Source organism: Tupaia chinensis, unplaced genomic scaffold (assembly GCF_000334495.1).
Source record: "Tupaia chinensis unplaced genomic scaffold, TupChi_1.0 Scaffold145147_1, whole genome shotgun sequence".
In the NCBI taxonomy this organism is placed as follows: domain Eukaryota; kingdom Metazoa; phylum Chordata; class Mammalia; order Scandentia; family Tupaiidae; genus Tupaia; species Tupaia belangeri.
In genome coordinates this window covers 2,936,301-2,956,724 of record NW_006205007.1, presented here as the reverse complement: position 1 = coordinate 2,956,724, position 20,424 = coordinate 2,936,301, and the positions used below count along the sequence as shown (strand labels likewise).

General features: G+C 38.9%; 1 protein-coding gene across 9 annotated transcripts in view; it reads left to right on the top strand.

Moving 5' to 3' along the window:
* The window catches only part of MEF2C (myocyte enhancer factor 2C), a 183,404-nt gene that overhangs the window by 61,039 nt on the left and 101,941 nt on the right, over positions 1–20,424 (top strand). For 8 of the 9 annotated variants that reach the window (XM_027767998.1, XM_006167814.3, XM_027767999.1 and 5 more), the window contains exon 2: positions 2,380–2,572. In XM_027767998.1, coding sequence (XP_027623799.1) covers positions 2,519–2,572 — 54 coding nt within the window. In that variant the 5' untranslated portion in view covers positions 2,380–2,518. Of the gene's footprint in view, positions 1–422; positions 578–2,379; positions 2,573–20,424 lie in introns of those variants that run through there. The other variant, XM_006167810.3, reaches the window with a different exon arrangement.

Below are 20,424 nucleotides of genomic sequence, written 5' to 3'. Positions count from 1 at the left end.
GTGGCATTTTTTATATACACACACGCACACATACATGTATGTACATAGACATAGAAACTGTCATGCATTCTTTCAGGCAGAATATTTCTCATCATGTCTCAAGAATTAAAAAAAAAAAAGAAAGAAAATCCCCACTCTGCTTTTTTTAAAAGCATCTCTCATTTCAAAGTTGTGAAATACGGAGTGGTGATACACAGGAACTCTTCTCATTTTGGTTCATCGGGAGCCCTTCTTTGTCTTTCTGAGGAGACTTTTCTCCAGCCAGGTTTCTCTCCGGGTTGGGTTATTTGTATTTTGAAATCAGGACCTGTAGACATTCTCCTCTCCTCTGCCTCCTTTCCACAATCTAATCTAACGCTCACCCTGACCTTAAAGTGAATAAGCACTTAGGCAGGCACAGTCCTGTAAGCCGATAGTGCCACCAGCCTCAGCTACAAGACAGGAGAGGAAATTGTCCCACATGCATTTGCTGTGGATTCATAGACTGGCTGTTTGGTGACAGAGACAGCCTGTGTTTCTCTTTGGGGTCTCGCACATGCATGGGAACTACCATTCGAATGTGCCGCTTGCTTCTGAGGTAAGACTATAGGGAAGACAGAAAAGTTACCCTGTGGAGTGATCTGTAAGGCTCTTCCTAAAAATAGGTAGCTGGGCAGTGTTGAGCAACACTGAACATGCATGCAGTTGTGCTTTGTGAATTTCTCATGTTTTAATGTGACTTTAACATTATCTTATAGCTGATTGTTTTATGCGGGTTTGCCAAATGTATGTTATGTATATAACTCTAAAACTTTTGACCTGCTTTCGACATGTAGAAATCCATCCTCAGTAGGAGTTTTTGATGAGCCCGGTGTGGTCATGACGTTTCTCAACACGTATCATCTGCGAGGCAGAGCAGAGCTGCAGTTGAGTGGGAAGTCGCCAGGCAAGAGGGAATGGATAGTCTTAGCATTTCAGCAGCACTTAATCCGCCAGAACTAATTATGTCATAATAGCTTCTGCAATTAGTCACCAAAAACTGAAATTAAAAAAAATTTTTTTTTTTTACTCAAGGTGATAAGGAATTGAGAAATTCAATTAAAGAAATCAAAAGACAGCTGATGATCAGACAGAGTGTTTAACAGCCTTCCTAGTCCAAGAACTTTGAATTGAAGCCAAATAATCTATTAAATAGCCAGGGCATTGGCTTCGTGTTACATAATACATGTGGGAATTTATCAGGTCCGTTGTCAGACACCAACTAAAATAAACAGGGAAATTCTGAACAGCATGGAGAGGCATTACGTTCACTGACATAGACGGGCTAGAAAAATTGAAGTGGTGCTTGCAAGTGAAGAAACTGTTGTGGATATTTTCTCGTTAACTTCCACATTTCACAGCAGTTCACTTTCATTATTTTCAAGTAATGGCAAATAGTATTTAAACCAAAGTGATGTATATACATTTAATACTCTTGTTTCCTCGGGTTTAGCTCATGTTATTGATGATCTTTCCTTTAATTTCTGACCTACAGATCTTAAGTATGTAATATCAAGCTTCTGTAATGTTTATTCCCCAAAGAGATATGATATGCCTTTTTCAAATGTTTAAATTTAGAGGCCTGATGACTTGTTACAAAGCATAATTATAAATAGAATCATCTTAATTTTTGCACAATTGTTTCTGTCAGTGATTATTTTTTGGTTCTTATATTCAAGATGTAGTTTTAGGACTTTGAAAAGATCTCACAGCTTTTGGAAGGGATGGGTGCTTGCAACGTAAGATTAAATACCCCATATTATTTTTACAGTTTTCTTGTAGCAGTGATTTAAAAAAAAAATAATAATAAGATTAAAGGATTTAGATTTAAATGAGTTGACATTTACATATATCAAATAGCACTTTCATAATCGTCCATCCTATTTGCATAACGAGGGACGTTATCACCTCTGCTGTCAAAACATGAGATTGTTTTCCCTTCAGAAATGAATTAGCTGCCCTACTTAGCATACACAGGTACATAAAGGTTCATTAACTCTCTGATTTAGGTAATTTTTCATAACAGAAGGGTGAAAACTGTCACCTAATTTCATTAAAAAATATTAAGAAACTCTTCACCAAAAAATACGTTTAAAGTGTTGGGTTTTAAAGCATAGCTTTCATCATTTAAATGACTTGTTAAATTACTTAGGAGATTATTTTCACTGTAAAAACAAACCATTCCTACCTGATACACTCCTGCATGTGATATGCCATGTATTCTTACCGAATAGTTATTTTCATTCACTTTATTGCCTTACCTCCATATAATTAATTTCCTTGCTAACTTAGAATATGATAGTTCTTACTAAAATGGCTTGCTGTTGAAGTGGTATTTAATTTTTCCTTTTTGTTCAACAGGAACGAATGCAGGAATTTGGGAACTGAACTGTGCAAGTGCTGAAGAAGGAGATTTGTTTGGAGGAAACAGGAAAGAGAAAGAAAAGGAAGGAAAAAATACATAATTTCAGGGACGAGAGAGAGAAGAAAAACGGGGACTATGGGGAGAAAAAAGATTCAGATTACGAGGATTATGGATGAACGTAACAGACAGGTAAGTGGGCTAAACTATTCCTGTATCTTTATTTACATAAATGATTTATTAAATCCTCTCCAGATATGTGAACATACTGAAAGCATTTTTAACTTGTAACTAGCCATTCAGAAAAGTTTTGGTGAATTCAGTGTGGCTAGTTGACGGACTAATGTAGTAGTCTCTTACATGGAAAACGAAGATCTGTTATCTATTTGAAATGTTACATATATGTTCATAATGATTCATTTTTTACTCCAACATGAATTTTAAGTGGAGCTGTGCTTGTGTGACATGAATGGCTTCATAATTAAGAGTTTATCAGCCTAACATTGCTACATCGCACGCATCATCAAACAAAGATATTCTTATATTCATGGGAACCAGGCCTTCTGTGGTCATCCACTGAAAGGTTTATAGTACAGGCTAACTATAAAAGTGGCTTTCATTATATGCTCAGTAAAGGAGACTTTGAAATACATCCAGGGATCAGCAGTTAGCGTAATGGCTATGTCGCTGGACTCCCACGTAGTCGACTGCGGTTCGCGTCCCGGACCTGGTGGCTTAAAACTCACGCCAGGCGCGTGTGCATGTGTGCCCAAGATCCCGAGAGGAGAATGGAGGAGAAGGGATTGCGGCGTGGCCATCCCCCCTGGGGGGTGATTTCTCTCTTTCTCTCTGTCTCTCTCGTCTGTCTGGCGAGTGCACGCGCCCTATGGCAAAAAAAAAAAAAAAAGAAAAAGAAGAAGTACATCCAAAACATTTTAACACTGCACTGACAGACAAAGATAACACATATACTATCAGTAACATACAATCAATAGGAAAAACTATCAGTTAATTGATACCTTTTTCTTCAAATCCTGAATTATACAGCAGGTTAGATGGTTCTATCACTTTTTTCTAGAACTCTAATGATCACATCTATATGGTATAGTTAATCTGTCCTGCATACACTAGACATCCACATGTTGAGGTCAGTAGTGAGGATTTAGGTACCCTGAATGCCTGCATTAACTTTATTTTTCTTTGTACTTGAGGGGAGTACATTTAGGTAAGCTACATAAGGCTACGTGGGTTGTCTTGGGAGAAAGGCCAGCTGCTGGATCCCAGCCACTGCATACGGCCAGTGGAATCAGCAAACAGGTATTCCTGGCCCATGGAAGAGAAGCGTTTTGCCTGTTGCTCATTTACACTGTGGGGATCTGAAAAGGCAGCTTTGGGGATGGCCCACCAGACTGTCATTTACCATAAATAAAGAAACTCATCTCTATTGTCCTATTTTTATCTTCTCAGGCCTACGAGAGAGATTAGAATTGATTCATTCTTTTTTTCAAAGTTAATGTTATTAACATATGTAAACTATCGTGTCATCAGAAAAAGCATGATGTATTTTCTATGCAAAAATGAATTGTGACTTTTCTGATGACCCAATATAATGGATGGACATTTTTATTTATGCCATCAAAGCTAGTGCACAATTAAGTAGAGAAGCCTTTCAAGTTTTAAGATTATACTCCTATAAGTGACTCTGTCTCTCTCTCTCTCTCTCTCTCTCTTTTTGTGTGTGTGTGTGTGTGTAATTTTTTGAGAGATTTTTGCTATAGGGTACGTGTGCTCACCTGAAAGAGAGAAACAGAGAGATAGAAAGTGAGAAATCACCCCCTGGGAAGATGGCCACACCACAATCTCTTCTCCTCCAGTCTTCTCTTGGGATCCTGGGCACGCACGCACACACACCCAGCATGAGTTTAAGCCACCGGGTCCAAGACTCGAACCACAGTCGACTATGTGAGTCTAGAGACATAGCCATCATGCCAACTGCTGGTCCCAGTGACTATATATTTTAAGGTGCAGATGATATAAACTGTTTTTGTCTGGATATTGAGTTAAAGGATGAATAATGCTAAGATGGTGTATTCCTTCCATATTTTCATACACATTGTTTACCGTTAGGGGTCAAGCCAAAAAGCAATACTTCTGTCAATGTAAAACCACTATTTTCAGTTGTTTATTGCTTGAAATTAAAATCAAGATTGAAACATTGCACATTATGAACTATGGATTGTTTAGTCCTTGTTATGGAACCTATTTTGGTTATAGTCAAAAATTATATGAATTAGCATTTATACTTCATTAATAATACCAGGTAATTTTTAGGCTCATGAGATTCATTGTATCTTCCTTTCACTTACAAAGATAAAAGAAAAAATTTTGCAAGTTGGATTCATGAGCTTTCATTATTCTTTGTAAAGGAACATAAAACTCACTGGGATACAAGAATTTTAACACTATACTTTTGAGCTAATAATTGAACAGCTTTTAAAATTTTAAATATAGTTGCATCTGCAATTGCTGTTACTCGTGTTGGAAGTTATAATAACTTTAGGAGAAGAAAAATTATTTAAATTCAACTTAGTTTTACTTTTTTGGTTTTAATCCTGAGAATGGATTCCTTGATCTTGTTCTGCAGAATTTATAATCTGTTCTTCAATCTTATAGACACTTTCATTCAGTACCCTTATATGGAGTTAGTAAAGTTGAAAACTGACTTTTAAATTAGTTTATTCTTTTCTTCCATGAGGGAGAGAGAGTAGCAACACTACCACCACCACCAGCCCACCCCACCCTCCGCCATGAGGTCTTTACACCACAGTCTACACCCAGCCCCAGCCAGCTGGATTATAGACATGATTGAGCACCCAGAATGTATAGGAGAAGTTTGAGAGGAGGACCCGGAACTTTCCCAGCATTATACAGTGTTGCACTACCATTAAGCCTCTGGCTAGCCCCCAAACAGATATGTTTTAATATATATTTCAGGGTTTAATTTTACATGACCATTGACCGGTTTGTTTTGTTTTTGTTTTTGTTTTTGTTTTTTGAGAGGTTTTTGCTGTAGAGCTCATGTGCTCGCCAGAAAGACATAGAAAGACAGAGAGACAGAAAGTGAGAAATCATGCCCCAGGAGAGATGGCCACACCACAATCCTTTCTCCTCCATTCTCCTCTTGAGATCTTAGGCACACACGCCCACATGCCCGGCCTGAGTTTAAGCCACTGGGTCCGGGACTCGAACTGCTGTGTCCTTCATGGGAGTTCAGCGACAGAGCCATTATGCTAACTGCTGTTTCCAACCTGTTTTTTTTTTTTTTTTTTTTTTAAGAGAGAAATGTTTGCTATTTGGCATGTGTATTTGCCAGAGAGATATAGAGAGATAAGGAAACAGAAAGCAAGAAATCACCCCCCAGGAGGGATGTCCACACCACAGTCCCTTCTCCTCCAGTCTCCTCTAGGAATTTTAGACATGCATGCACATGCACCCAGCATGAGTTTTAAGCTACCAGGTCTGGGACTTGAACCGCAGTCGACTACATGGGGGTCCAGTCACATCGCCATTATGTAACTGCTGGTCCTGACCATTGATCATTTTAAACAGCCATCTTATATATAAATGTTTGTCATGCACAGCTCTTACCTACCATGAAAGTGGTCCTGAGAGCCATTTGAAAGAGAGCCTAAAATATGTAGGTCACGTCTAGTAATCAAAACCAGCAAATCTACAACAGCTTCTTAAACCAACATAACCTGGGAGTTTTTTAAACTATGTGTTCACATGTTGAAAAAAAAATGTTTATTTGCTGTTTTGCCCTTTTTGAGGCTGCCCCCACTGGAGGTGTCTGGTAGAACTTCACACAATGGCCCACTATCATCTGTTCTTACAGATAGTAAAAGACTGAGCCAGCAGGTATTATGGAGGTTAAGGTGCTGGCTCTCACATGGGCAACCTTGTGGTTCAAGTCCTCGATCTCACAGCCTGAAAAAAACACTGGGCACGTGTGCATGCATGTGCGCTTGCCCAAAGTCCCAAGAGGAAAAGGGATCACAGTGTGGCCATCTCCACAGGAAGTGTTTTCTCACTTTCCCTCTCTCTGTCTCTTTCTAGCAAGTGCACACTCCCTATGGGGAAAAATAAATCTAAAAAAAAAAAAAAAAAAAGTAGTACAGGATTGTTCTGCATTGGACTTGTTTATATGATTATATACACAGAACTCAGTGTGTTTTTACCAGAAAAAGAAGTACTGACTGCAAATGCGAGATGAAATATTACCAAGCTGAAGTCATAAATTCTACAACTTTAAGAAACAAAGTTGCTGTAAAACCAAGTAGCTAACTGTAATTCAATGTTGCCTTTACTCTTATCTTTCACAATGGAAGTAGGGAACAGCTAAAACTCAGAAACTAATCACATGCATAAAATAACTTAGAGGAGGATAAAAATTAACAGCTTTTTGCATTTATAAATGTTTCCAGGCCACCCGTGGTGGCACAGAGGTAACACAACACTCCTTGAGGCTTCAGCCATATGAGAAGGTCCTGGGTTCACATCCTGAAGTCTCCCTATACAAGCCATGTGCTTGCCTGTGTTATTGGCTACCAGGGTCTGAGGGTGGACTGCAATGTGAAGACCCTTATTGAGCATACCTATCTCTCCCCTTCTCTCGCTCAAAAGAAATAATAAACCTTTAAACAATTGTTTTCAAAGTTTCCAAGTTTATAAAAACTACTTCTTTCCTAATTTCTAACCTAAACATGATAGATTTCTTAGGCTAGTGGGTTAAAATAAATAAATCATGAATTGTCAATTATCTTACAGAAGTTTTCAGACAATTGAATCAAGTAGCTACCAATTATGTGCCAAGAACTACAGATACAGTATTCCACTTAACCTCATTTGATAGCTGAATAACTCATGTATTTGTTAAATCAACAATTAGACTGCAGTGAGCCTAACACTAAGTGTTCATTGGTAACTAAGAATCACATCCAGCTTACTGTCTGGTGCAGAAGTTAGCAAACTTTCCCGTGAAGGACCAGATAGCAAATGCTGTTGGCTTTGTGGGCCATACAGCCTGTGTCAGCTCCCCACTTCTGCCCTGGTAGCATGAAAGCAAACACCAAACACCACATGAACGAGTGTGGCTAAGTTCAAATAAAGCTTTACTGAGAAAAACAGAGGAGGGCTGGTTTTGACCTGTGGATTATAGTTTGTGGACCCCTGGTGGGAAGAAAAAAAATATGAAATACGAAAATCTAAAAAAAAAATTTGATCCACATGTGCTATGAACGGATATATCAAAAGTCTGTGACAGAATAACAGGAGGCACGGTATTGATATTGGGAAAGGAAAAGGGCCTCTCTGAGGCATTGCCAAAAGATGGGGCCTAAAAGGTGAGTCAGAGTTAGGCAGGTAACAGCATTCCAGAGAGGACAGCATTTGTAAGCTCCTTAAGAGAGGAAAGAACTTGGCTGAGATGTCGAAGGAAGGCCAGTGGGACTTGATCTTGGGGTATGACTGTAAAAAGATGACAAAAAAAAGATTGTGTTGAAGGCAGAGCTCAGATTTTGGAAAACTTGGAAGGTCCTGTTACATGCTATGTAAAAGGCATATAGTAGGACGTGGCCAGGAACTGAGCCCAAATCTCTCACATTCAGAATAAGACATGATTTTGTCAATTATGCCATGATGCAGCCATGTGCTATAATGGCCAACAGTATGGTTTTATTTCATTGCTTCCCCCAGTTATAGCAGACTGCATTCAGTACAATAAAACGACTAACAGCGTAGCTTTTAGATACATACAAATCTGGTTCTGGTCTTAGTTCCACCACTTACTAGTTACATGGCCCACCAATACATTTCTTAACTCTTCTGAGCCTCTTCAGTTTCCTCATCAGTGGATTGAGGATTAAAAAAGAGTACTTATTGGGACAAGCAGTTGGTGTAATGGCTATGTCGCTGAACTCCCATGTAGTCAACTGCAGTTTGAATCCCAGACCTGGTGGCTTAAACTCACACCGGGTGTGTGTACATGCGTGCCCAAGATCCCGAGAGGAGAATGGAGAAGAAGGGATGGCAGCTGTCTCTGTGTCTCTCTTGTCTTTCTAGCAAGTTCACACACGCAATAGCAATAAATTCTCCAAGAAAAAAAAAGAGAGTACTCATCACATTAGTTCAATGAGATGATTAAATGAGGCAATAAGCATACAATACCTAGCACATACAATACCTAACATACAATACCTAGCACAACTGCCCTGCTGTGTAGCACAATAAAGAATGGTACCTGAACCTTCATTTCAGAAGACGTGTGCTTTACAAGCGTGTTGGGAAGGAGCTAGTAGATGGTATAGTGGTTAAGGCACTGGAACCCACGTGGCAGATTGTAGCTCAAGTGCTGGAACGGTGGCTTGAAAATCTTGCCGGGCACATGTACGTGTGTGCCCAAAATCCCAAGAGGAGAATGGAGGAGAAGGGATTACAGCATGCCCCCACCCCCACCCTCGGGAGGTGATTTCTCACATTCCCTCTCTCTGTCTCTCTCCAATGAGCACATGTACCCTATAGCAAAAATCTATTAAAAAAAAAAGTTCTGGGAAAATGGAAGAAAAAGTGGAACAGAGTAGAGCAGTAGCACAAAGGGGTCTTCAGAAACTAACAAGGGGTTAGAGAATCATGCCAGAGCAGGAGCCAGCTGATGCAGGGAGAATGGTTTGTGGACAGGAAAGAAAGATCACACGGGATATTTGCAAAGCAGGGATTATGAAAAATGGGGGAAAATAGATTTTTAAAATTTGATGGTTATGGAGTTATTTTCAAAATATGTTACTGATCAAATTGTAAGTTATTCATCATGATTTTTATCACTTCCAGCTTCCAGTTTATACTTACACTACAATCTTAATCTCCTCGTTTGTATTTTTTTTTCAATCTTTGAGTACCTTCATCACTTAGGCAGTCGTAATCTTATCCTCTTTCATATGGCACCAATTTTTAAATTATGCTCCTGAAACAGATTTTTAAATGAGTTTTGTCCATATGTGACTTTTTGCAAAGAGAAATATATTTAGAAACCTGTTATATCTATTATGTTAAGAAGAAAGATGTATAGAAATTAGACATGCTTAACCTAAATCTGATTATTTGTATATTTTTTGCTTTTTCTGTTTTGTTTCTAAATAATTATTTACTTATTTTACTTTTATTATTATCAGTACTACTATTTTAGTTTGCTATAGGACACATGCACTCACCAGAGAGAGACAGAGAGAGAGAGAGACAGAGAGTGAGAAAGCAAGCCACCAGGTCCGGGACACAAACTCTTGGTCATGTGAGAGTCCAGTGCCTTAACCACAATGCCACCTTCTGTCCCCATTTTTTTGTTTGTTTTTAAATTCTTTTTTTTCTTTCTTTTTTTAAATTATTATTTGTACCTCAAATTGCTATACATCATTTAGATTGTGAAGAGACTTTACCCAGCATGATTTATACCTCAGCCCAGCCCATTTTTCCTACTTTGAAAGAATTGCCCAAGTTTATTTGGGTAACGTGTTATAAAAAGATGTTTAAGTATTGAAATAACCATAAAGGGAAATATTTGCCAATGTAACACAGGGTCTAAAAGAGTAGCTTAGAAATGCATATATTTAAATGCCTTACATTTTCTTTCCTTCCACTGGATCTGGCACACAAATAGTTTTTGCCAGCAAACAAAATTTTATGTAATTATCAGTGCAATAACTGGAGCACATATTAAAGACAATTAGCAACATTCTCTTGTTAATAGAACAGGAGAATCCTCTTATGGCTAAGAAGAACTTGGAGTTCATAGATGTTCAGCTTTCTAACTTTTCCCTTTTTATATCCCTTTCTTAGTTTCTTTACATGAAACTATAAACTATAAAATGAGCTAGGAATAAAAGCTATTAAAAAATGAGCCAGGAATAAAGGCTAGAAAACTGTTCAAAGTAGATGCATCCTCTGACAGTTTCTACGTGCTGACATTTTAAAACTATATCTGGTATGGAGCTGGCAGATGGCATAGTAGTTGGGCCACTGGACGACTCCTACATGGTCAACTGTGGTTCAAGTCCCAGATCTGGCAGCTGGCAGATCTCTCTCTCTTTCTCTCTCTCTCTCTGGTCAAAATGAAGAATAACACTAATAAATCAATTAAAATAATGCTTTTTTTAAAAAGCTACATCTGGTGTATTCTGCACCAAACTGAGAAATAGAAAGAAATGTATTGATTTCCACACATGATCTCTTGTTAACTCCTTCCTTTCACCTACTTTCCACTATTTTTGGTTCTTAAATTTTTAACGAAAATTTCAAAGTGTTTTCTAATGTAACTTTCCTTTAACGTAATAGCTACAATATCAGCATATATATATATTTTTTTAAAGGCTAATGAACATTCTAAATTTGATAGTTACATCCTGTTAGCCTAATACATTTTTTAAATTGAGATGATTTGTTCTTTAAATGTTCACTGGATAAATAAGAAATACAAATGTAGTGCTTCAAGAAAATAACTTTGTTATGGATTTTGAACCGTAAGTTCGAGAGCAAAGCGGCTCAGTTACGTTGTTGATTGTACTTGTTTTGCCATCTCCACAAACAGAGCTTCTAAACTTGTCAGCTTTACATTAAAACTGTAGAGGAGTTCTCTCTCTTAGTCAAAAAAATATCTGGAACCTGTTTCTGATCTGTCAGTGCGAAAGTGTGGACTTTTCTCTCTCTAAGTCCAAAATAAGCCTGTAGATACCTCATAAGGCTGATAATTATGCATTTTTTTCTTAATGCCATTTCCTTACAACTGACTGCTCCTCCTATGCTGTACTAAACTCATTTTATGTGAATAAATGTGGGGTGTATCCTGGTAATGAATTAGTATGTAGTACAGCCCAGAATTGAATTATGGGGTGTACTGGTGCATACTGGAGATGCCAAGTGAAAAGTTCCCATACATATAAGTTCATCAACTTTTAGTACTCTTAAAGTCACCAAGGGAAAAAAAATTTTATTCTGAGTTGGAATTACTGGTTTTTGAAGAAATCGAAAAAGAAATCAGATAGGAAAAGATGGCATGAGTTGTATTTTCTAGAATTTCCAGATCCCAAAACTCGGTATCCAGAGAGCTCAGATGTGTGTCTAACAGCTACAATATCAGACAACTCATTTGTATTGAATTCCTAGCAATTTTAAAACAATTCACACATGGTCATCTCTGCTATGGAGTTGAATTATGGTGATAGTGGACCACACCCTTCTATATCCCACATGATGTGTGACATTACATTGATGTTAACTAGAGCTAGTTCTTGGCTGCCAAAAAGATCCTGTCCCAGTTGTCATCAGACTCATTCATTAATTTTCCTCTGGTAGGAAATACAAGAAGCTAAAATTTTGAAAGCAAAGGGATACCTGTCTTCTTTCAAATTCTGTCACTTCAGAATTAAACTCTTCTTTGCCCCGGAGGGCTTCAGGATTTTCTTTTTTTAATTATTATTTCAGTTTTAATGTGTGTGTCTCATAATTTCTGTTTAGACTGTAATTTTTGAAAATTCCATTTTGTTTTTTTGTATTTCAAAAATTTTGTGTAGAGGTTGACATTGAATGTCCCCTTTCACTTCCGTGAATGCATGCACACACCACTCGCTACAAGTCCCTTTAGCTTTGCAAGTGCACAAACTGTGTGACATTGTATTACTGAGAAACCAGCACTAAAAATATTAACATTATAAATAGACCACATAAACCAAAAGGTTTCTTCCAAATTGTAGATCAGAAGACATGATGCTCATGGTTTCAAAAGCTGGGTCCTTCGCAGCTAAACTTCCTTTAACATAACTTATTTCATCTAAATTAGAACTTAAAAAATCATTGTGGTGAAAGTATTCTTAAAGTTTATATCTCAGTCTACTCCTACTGAAGACCATGCAGAAATTTGTATTTTATCTAATAACAAGTATGAAAGTAAATAGAAATCCCATAATATGTGATGAATTTTTGGATTTTTCTTGAAATGTGGGACCATTAAAAAGAATAAAAGAACCAATCTAAGTGTTTGAAAATGTGACTTTTAATTTTAAGTTGGAACCGCTTCGCTTAGGAAATCACTAACATTTAAGTAACATTTCAACAAATGCAACTGTTTGGAAAATACAACGGAGACAGCCTCCTGCCTTCTGTCTTGCAAGGATTGATTTGGAAGGCCCTGAGGGAGAAAATATTGGAGTTAGGAGGTAAAACTGAAGCCATTGTGGAAAGGAAGAAGTTACACTCTTCCTGTTATGACAGGAAGACGTAGACAAATGTGCTTCCTGAGCCTTTGCTCAGCAGGGAATGAAGTATTCTTTGACCTTTACCTTAGGTACATTTTGGCTTTGTTGAATTAGTAAACATGTTTTTGCCCCCAAAATATTAACTGATTTATTCGATTCCTCTCAATTTCAAATGGCATATTTTATGTAGATAACGTGTGGCGAAACAGAGGTACTTATTTTATATAACGGCATCAACAAATTGGATTTTAAATATGAATCAGCCTTTTAACAAATCAGCAGACATGAGCAGTGCATATAAAAAAAAAAAAAAAAAAACTAAAAGCATATTGTCGTTCTCCTTCTTTTAAAAGCCAGGAACATTTTTAGGTTTAAAAATTTAGCCATGATAAAGTCATTTAAATCCTGATTAATAATTTTAGACTATCCTTCTTCCTTTTTCTTATATAGACAACTGTATCAGAAATCTACTGTCACCAATTGTAAAACCCAGACTCGACATTTATTTATAAACCCTCAAGTTTACTAATATTAATTCAACTACTTTATCGTAACCTAATCTGCTGTTTATTAGTTTTCTTCAAAATAGCATGCAGTGCGCAGGATTTCAAGTTTTATTTAGGGGTGTTAACTTCGAGTGAGGGTCCATCCAGAATTCTGAATTCCCTACCCTAAGCCCCTTATTTTAATCCTTTTATCGCGTTCGTGTTCGAATTTTAGGAACTCCTGCTTGAAAATCCTTTGGAAATACGACTGTATTTCAGCACGCGGCTCAATTTGCTTGAGGCTACCGAGGACAATAGTCCTCTTTGCAGTAGAACACAGTGCTGTCTCATCCTCCCGAGTTGTGCTGCAGGGTTACCAGCACATGGTAGCAGTCTGCTTGAAAGAGTCCCTCACTGCTCTTTAAAGGGCCTTTCATTTACGATGGCAGGCCTGTCATTGTATAAAGGCGCGCTTGTCTAGAACACAAGTCTGCAGTGGCATGGCTTCCTCCCACCGAGAGTAATCATCAGGCCTAAAGCTCGCAAGCCTTTCTAATGACAGACTGAATTAAACAAAATAAAACTAGAGAGGGATACTGTAGGACAGTCGCACCATTGCTTACTGTCAGGAACGAGGCGAGGGAGGGGGCGGGGGAGAGCATTTAGGAGGGCATTTCCCTTTTTCCCAATTAAAGATTGTCCTGGCAGACTCTTGACTCCATCTCTAACCCTTTAAACACATAGGAAGACCCAGTGGCTCGGGATGACAGAGGGCATTGTGTCTGTGCACTGGCCATCTTGTCGCTGATTAGTCACTCGGTTTCCTTAACTGCGAGGAAACAGAGATTTCTAGGCAGGGAGATGAGGTTAGAATGAAGGTTGTATTAATCATGACTCTGTTTAGAGTGGAAAAAAATGATAAAATCTCTAAACTTTGAAGATATAATGAACTGGGTGTATTAGTTCCATTCTAAAATAAAGTAACGACTATGTGCGAGTTAAAGAAATGGGTAAAAAAAAAAAAATTCTCTACTCTTTGAGCATGCTAAGGTTCATTTAAGAGCAAGCCAGGGCTAGGTCCATGGTGCAGTCACTCAAGAGAAGCCAGATCCTACATAGTAGCTGTGGTTCAAGTCCCCACCCAAATCAGCCAAAGTGCACAAGTACCCAGGATCCAATGAGCTAGGAGAAGGTGGTGGGGTCATGACTGGACCCTGTGGAGAGTAGTTCTGTCTCTATCTCTCTGTCATGAGTATGAATGCGTTTTATCAACAATAAAGAGAAAAATATTATTTTAAAAATTAGGCCAGAATTATTCTGATTGGTAGAAAGAAGTATTTGGGACCTATAAAGATTATTGTTGAGAGACCAGCAGATGGCGTAATGGTTATGTCGCTGGACTCCCATTTAGTGGACCACGGTTCAAGTACTGGACCTGGTGGCTTAAACATCATACCAGGCATGTGTGCATGCTTGCCCAAGATCCCAAGAGGAGAATGCAGGAGAAGGGACTGCAGCATGGCCATCCCCCCGGGGGGGTGATTTCTTGCTTTTCATCTCTCCCTGTCTCTCTGGCGAGTGCACATGCCCTATAGCAAAAATCTCTCTCTCTCAAAAAAGAAAAAACTTGTTGTTGAGACTGGCAAGTGGGGTGGTGGTTGAGGCACTGGACTCCCACGTGACCGATCGTGGTTTGAGTCTTGGACCTGGTGGCCTGCTTTCTCATTTTTTCTCTCGCTCATGTCAAATTAAATAATTAATTAATTCTTTAAAAAAAAAAATAAGATAATTGAAATTAGGGCCAGTAGATGGCATTGTAGTTAAAACCCTGGATTCCCACATGGATGACCACAGTTTAAGTCCTAGAGCTGGTGACCTGAAAATCACACCTGGAGCATGTGCATGCATACCGAAAATCCCAAGAGGAGAATGGAGGACAAGGAATTGTGTGTAGCCGTTCCCCCTGGGGGGTGGTTTCTCACTTGCCCTCTCACTGTCTCTCTCCAGAAAGCTCACACACCCTATGGCAAAAAAACCTAAAAGAAAATTATTGTTATTTCCTTAAGTGACATGCCTCAAGTCAGGTGGAGTTAAGACCTCAAATAATTTTTCTTGTAGCTGTGAGTAGCTGCTATTTCCAAAGGTCCTTTTCTTTCCTAAGTTCAGAACTCTTCCCTGTAAGGTATAAAAACTCTTACATGAAAATGGCAGAAAAGCTCTTCCAACTTTATGAACGGGGCCAGGACTGGGCGATGAAAGGGGGGAGTGAGCGTGTGCAGTGGAGAAGGATCATGAAATGCCCTTTCCGTTACACAGTGGTCAAACTGCGTTCCCTGGTCTGAACAAGACGATACAGGCCTTGTCCCGCTTTTAGGACGTGTCCGTTGACATTGCCTGTGTGTCCGTCAGAAGCTCACTGTTTTTATTCTGGCTTTAAGCAGGCCTGCATTTTGTACCAACCCCAATACTTGCCAGTTTGTGAAATTTAAACAAACATCCATAAATATAGAACTAGTGTGTGCCCACTGGTGCATTCATGTGGTTCTCACTGGTGCGAGTGGGAATGGCGTGAGTGAGAGCAGAGCTGGCTGCAGAGACCACACAAAAGGAGCTTCGGTTTATCGTCAGAACCAGAAGCCACCTTGTTCTCCATCTAGTGTCGTTAGCATTTTCTTCTACTGTAACCTAGAAAGCTATCTTTACATTAATAGATACGTTATGCTCTCCTCTGCCTGTACTCCCCGGAACTTCTGATGAATCTATTTTTATTTTTTAAGAGAGATTTTTGCCATAGGGCGTATGTGCTCACCAGAGAGAGACAGAAAGTGAGAAATCACCCCTGGGGGGGCATGGCCATGCCTCAATCCCTTCTCTTCCATTCTTCCATTCTCTCTCCAGGCATACACACAAACACACACACACAGCGTGAGTTTTAAGCCACGAGTTCCAGGACTCAAACCACTGTGGACTACATGGGAGTCCAGAAATGTAACCATTCTGCCATCTGCTGGTCCCTCTGATGACTCTTAATGTGACTTCCCACAAAAACTGTACACTGAGAGTTAATCACGTGCATGCTGGGCTGAACTTGAACCTCTAGCATGCAGAATTAGCTAAGAAGGGCAAGGAGCAGTGACTAATGGGAAGAAAGATGAATTTTGTATGAAGAGGGTTCTGTGTCTCGTACATCCAGGGAGTGGTTTGGGGGTCTTGGTTAAGGCGATTGACCTCTTTGTTTACAGGACTCATCTCAGACATGGGAATGATAAACTGTGCTAAATATTAACTTCGAAGAGATGCTGAAATGTAGCACCGTAACTTCTTATGAAGCTTTTCAAACTTGTTAGAAAAAAATTCACCAAATAAAGATAATCCTGTTATGTAAAAGTAGAATTAAGGAAATGCATGCTACAATGCCACAAACCAACCACACATAAAATTCATCCCAGTCCGGTTCATCTCCTGCTTAATTCTACAAAATGTACATTTTTACTATAAGTATTAAAAAAAAAAAAAAGGCAAAATAACTGTGAAATTTGTTTCTCATGGTAGCAAGCATCTTGTTGACATAGTTTGAATGCATTGGGTCATCAGAAAAGTCATGATGTATTTTGCATCATGATACAAAAATGTGTCATGAGTTTTCCAACAACACAATATATAGACATTTATTTTACTTTTGACTATTCATTTTAGATGACCAAAAATGCATATTCCTCCATTCAGCTATCTGATCATTCATGTGTACTCTCCAGAGAGAGACAGAGAGAGAGAAGGAGGAAGAGAAGAAAGCACTTCTCATGGGAATAGGCATGCCACAATCCCTTCTCTCCCATCTCCCTCTCCCTTTGGAATTTCAGGCATGCATGCACACACACTCAGAATATTTCTCAGGTTTCCAGCTCTGGGACTTGAACCATCTGGTAGTCCTTGTTGGATCCAGCTCCGCTTACTCCCAGGCCACTGAGCAGGCCTCTAAACTTGATTTTCAATTGCTATATTTTTGTTTCTGCACCACACTGCCCCAGTAATGATGCATCCATACTGCTTCTTTTAAAAATATTTTAAAAATGTGAGTTTCCTATGTTATTGGTGTGAACAGATAATTTTTTCTGTGCATTTTCAGTACATTATTTAATGCTTATTCAAATTATTTAGTATTTTGTATCTCTTCTATCCACAAAAAGAAAGTAACCCCGTTTTATTTCTTGGAATACGGAAATAAGAGGTGTGGATGAGTTACTAAAACATAAGGCACTCTACATAGAGTGAAACTGTGTAAGTGGGTGCTTATTTAAACCATACTACCATTCATCCTAATTTTCTTCTTTATCCAAAAGACTGTGCTACCTAGGCATAGAATTTCATCATCTAAAAACTAGAATCAGGGGCCGGCAGGTGGTGTGGTGGTTGAGGGCACTGGACTCCCACATGGCCTATCGGTTCAAGTCCCAGACCTAGCGGCTTGCTTTCTCACTTTTCCTCTCTCTTTCTCTCTCTCTCTGTCCCTCTCTGGTCAAATTAAAATAAGAAAATAAATAAACAAAGTTAAATAAAATTAAAAAAAAAAACTACAGTTCAAGTCCTGAACCCAGCAGCTTACTTTCTCACTTTTCCTCTCTCTTTCTCTCTCTCTCTGTCCCTCTCTGGTCAAATTAAAATAAGAAAATAAACAAAGTTAAATAAAATTTAAAAAAAAAAACCTAGAATCAATGGAACCCGCAGATGGCATAGCATATATGTTGTTATACTCCCCCGTAGCTGAGTACAGTTTGAGTTTTGGACCCAGCAGCTTAAAACTCTGGGCACACATGCGTGCGTGCCCAAGATCCCAAGAAGAGAATGGAGAAGGGATTCCAATGTGGCCATCGCTCTGCTGGGTGATTTCTCACTTTCTGTCTCTCTGCCTCTCCAGTGAGCACACATGTCCTATAGCAAAAATCTTTCCTAAAAAAAAAAAAAAAAAATAGTTTTCTAATAAATAAATAAAAACTAGCATTGATATGTTCAACGACTCTAGTCCAACTTCCTGCTTAGGGATATCTGCCACACTTTCCTGGATATGAAACTCTACTTGCAACTGTTCAGGAATGAGCCCTTTCCTACTTGGGGAGACTGTTCTCTTGGACAGTTCTCATCACTAGACTTCCTTTTGTTTTGAACTCCTCAAGATTTCAATAATACTTTCTAATTTTGCTCTATGGAACAAAGCACAGTAACTCACATGCCTCTTCACATGGCCTCAGGGCTTCAACTCTTGGGGATAAGGTTTAACATTTCACTTTCAACTCTCGTTTTTTCTGGGTTAAACGTTCGGATTCCCTCAATACTTCCCCATGCAAAACTGTTCTCAGACCTTCATCAACCTATTTGTCTTCCTATAGATGCTCTAATTTTGCTGGTGCCTTCTTCAAAGGTAATTCTCAGAACTGAACACAGTACCAAAGATTGCTTTAATAAAAAGATCAGCAGGGGGACCAGCAGGTGGTGTGATGGTTAAGGCACTGGATTCCCACATGGTAGATCACAGTTTGAGCCCCGGACCTGGCAGCTTAAAAATCACATCAGATGAGTGTGCTTGTGTGTCCAAAATCCCAAGAAGAGAGTGGAGGAATGTGACTACGGTGTGGCTCTCTCCCCTAGGGGATGAATTCTCACTTTCCCCTCTCTCCGTCTCTCTCCAGCCAGCACTCCCACCCTAAGGCAAAAACGAACAAACAAAAAATTAATAAAAGATCAATAGGATAATTAATTTCCATTATGGAACTCTATACCTTTAGATCCTTTTTCCAAAGTCAGTTATCACGCTACCTTCCCTCCAGCCTGAGCTTATATAATCGTTGGTTTTCAAGTATGAGTGTGGACTTTCAGATCACCTTGGATTGCTTCATTTTGCTTTCTGACCCACATTTCTAAGTCCATAGAAAGAGCTGTGGAGACAGGCTCTCCTGATATTGGGTTACGCTTTCCCCATGTTTAAGTGATGTGTAATTTTTTTTTTTTGAGAGGTTTTTACTATAGGGTGCGTGTGCTCGCCAGACAGACAGAGAGAGACAAAAAGCGAGAAATCACCCCCCAAGGGGGATGGCCACGCCACAATCCTTTCTCCTCCGTTCTCCAGTCAGTATCTTGGGCACGCACGCACACATGCCCAGCATGAGTTTTTTAAGCCACCGGGTCTGGGACACGAACCGCGTTCGACTACATGGGAGTGCAGCCACATAGCCATTCAATAACTGCTGGTCCTCGTGATGTGTAATTCTGATAAGCATGTCTTCTCTGTCTTTAAATCGATGGCAGGGGACAGGAACGTGCTGGAACACGGAGTTCTGTATCCCCACAGTATTTACTAGAGACCTTCCCTTAAATAGAACATCTCTCCATTCAGCCTCATTAAGGATAGTCCTTGGGTCCGGCAGGTGGCGTGGGGGTTAAAGGCGCTGGATTCCCTTGCTTGCTTTCTTTCCCTTTCTTTCTTTCTCTGTCTCAGTCTGGTCAAATTAAAAAATAATAATAGAAAATGGAATTAAATAAAGAAATGTTTAAAAAAAAATTAAGCATAGTCCTTTAGCCATATTTAAATTAGTTAAATTACTACCAGCCAGTCTCAAATATATAATATTGCATGTGAGAATTTCAGGAGACGCTTTGCCAAATGCACAGTCTTTGAAAATCTGGACTTATCAGAAAGTTCACTAAATTTTTGTTCAGCAAATGCATTTATCCTGAACCCTTCGATACTCCCTTTCTCTCCCTATCCTGTGATTGTGAAATTAAATTTTTATCTTCAGACTTTTCCATCCTTCATGATGAGTCATCCAGGCAAGGAATAAAAACCACTTTTCTCTGAACTTTTTGAAGTACGTTTTTCTTGAAGTCTAGGGCATATGTACATTGATATTTCTTTCCAGACGTTCTCTAGCTTCTCCTATTATAAATTTCAAAAGAGCATAATTACTTTCTGTCAAGATTCATGTGACATGTGAAACCTCTTAATAAATATACATGTACATATATATATATGTGTCAAGAATCTCTTATTTTTGAGGGATTACATTGTCAAAAAGGCAATTTTTTTGAAGAGAATTATTTATTTTATTTTACTTGTTTATATATTTTTAAGTCAGCAAAGAAAGATAGAAAGTGAGAAAGCAAGCCACCAGGTCTGGGACTCAAACTGCAGTCAGTGATGTGGGAATCCAGACCTTTAACCACCATACCCCTTTCTGGCCTCCCAAAAAAGACAATTTTAAATGTATAT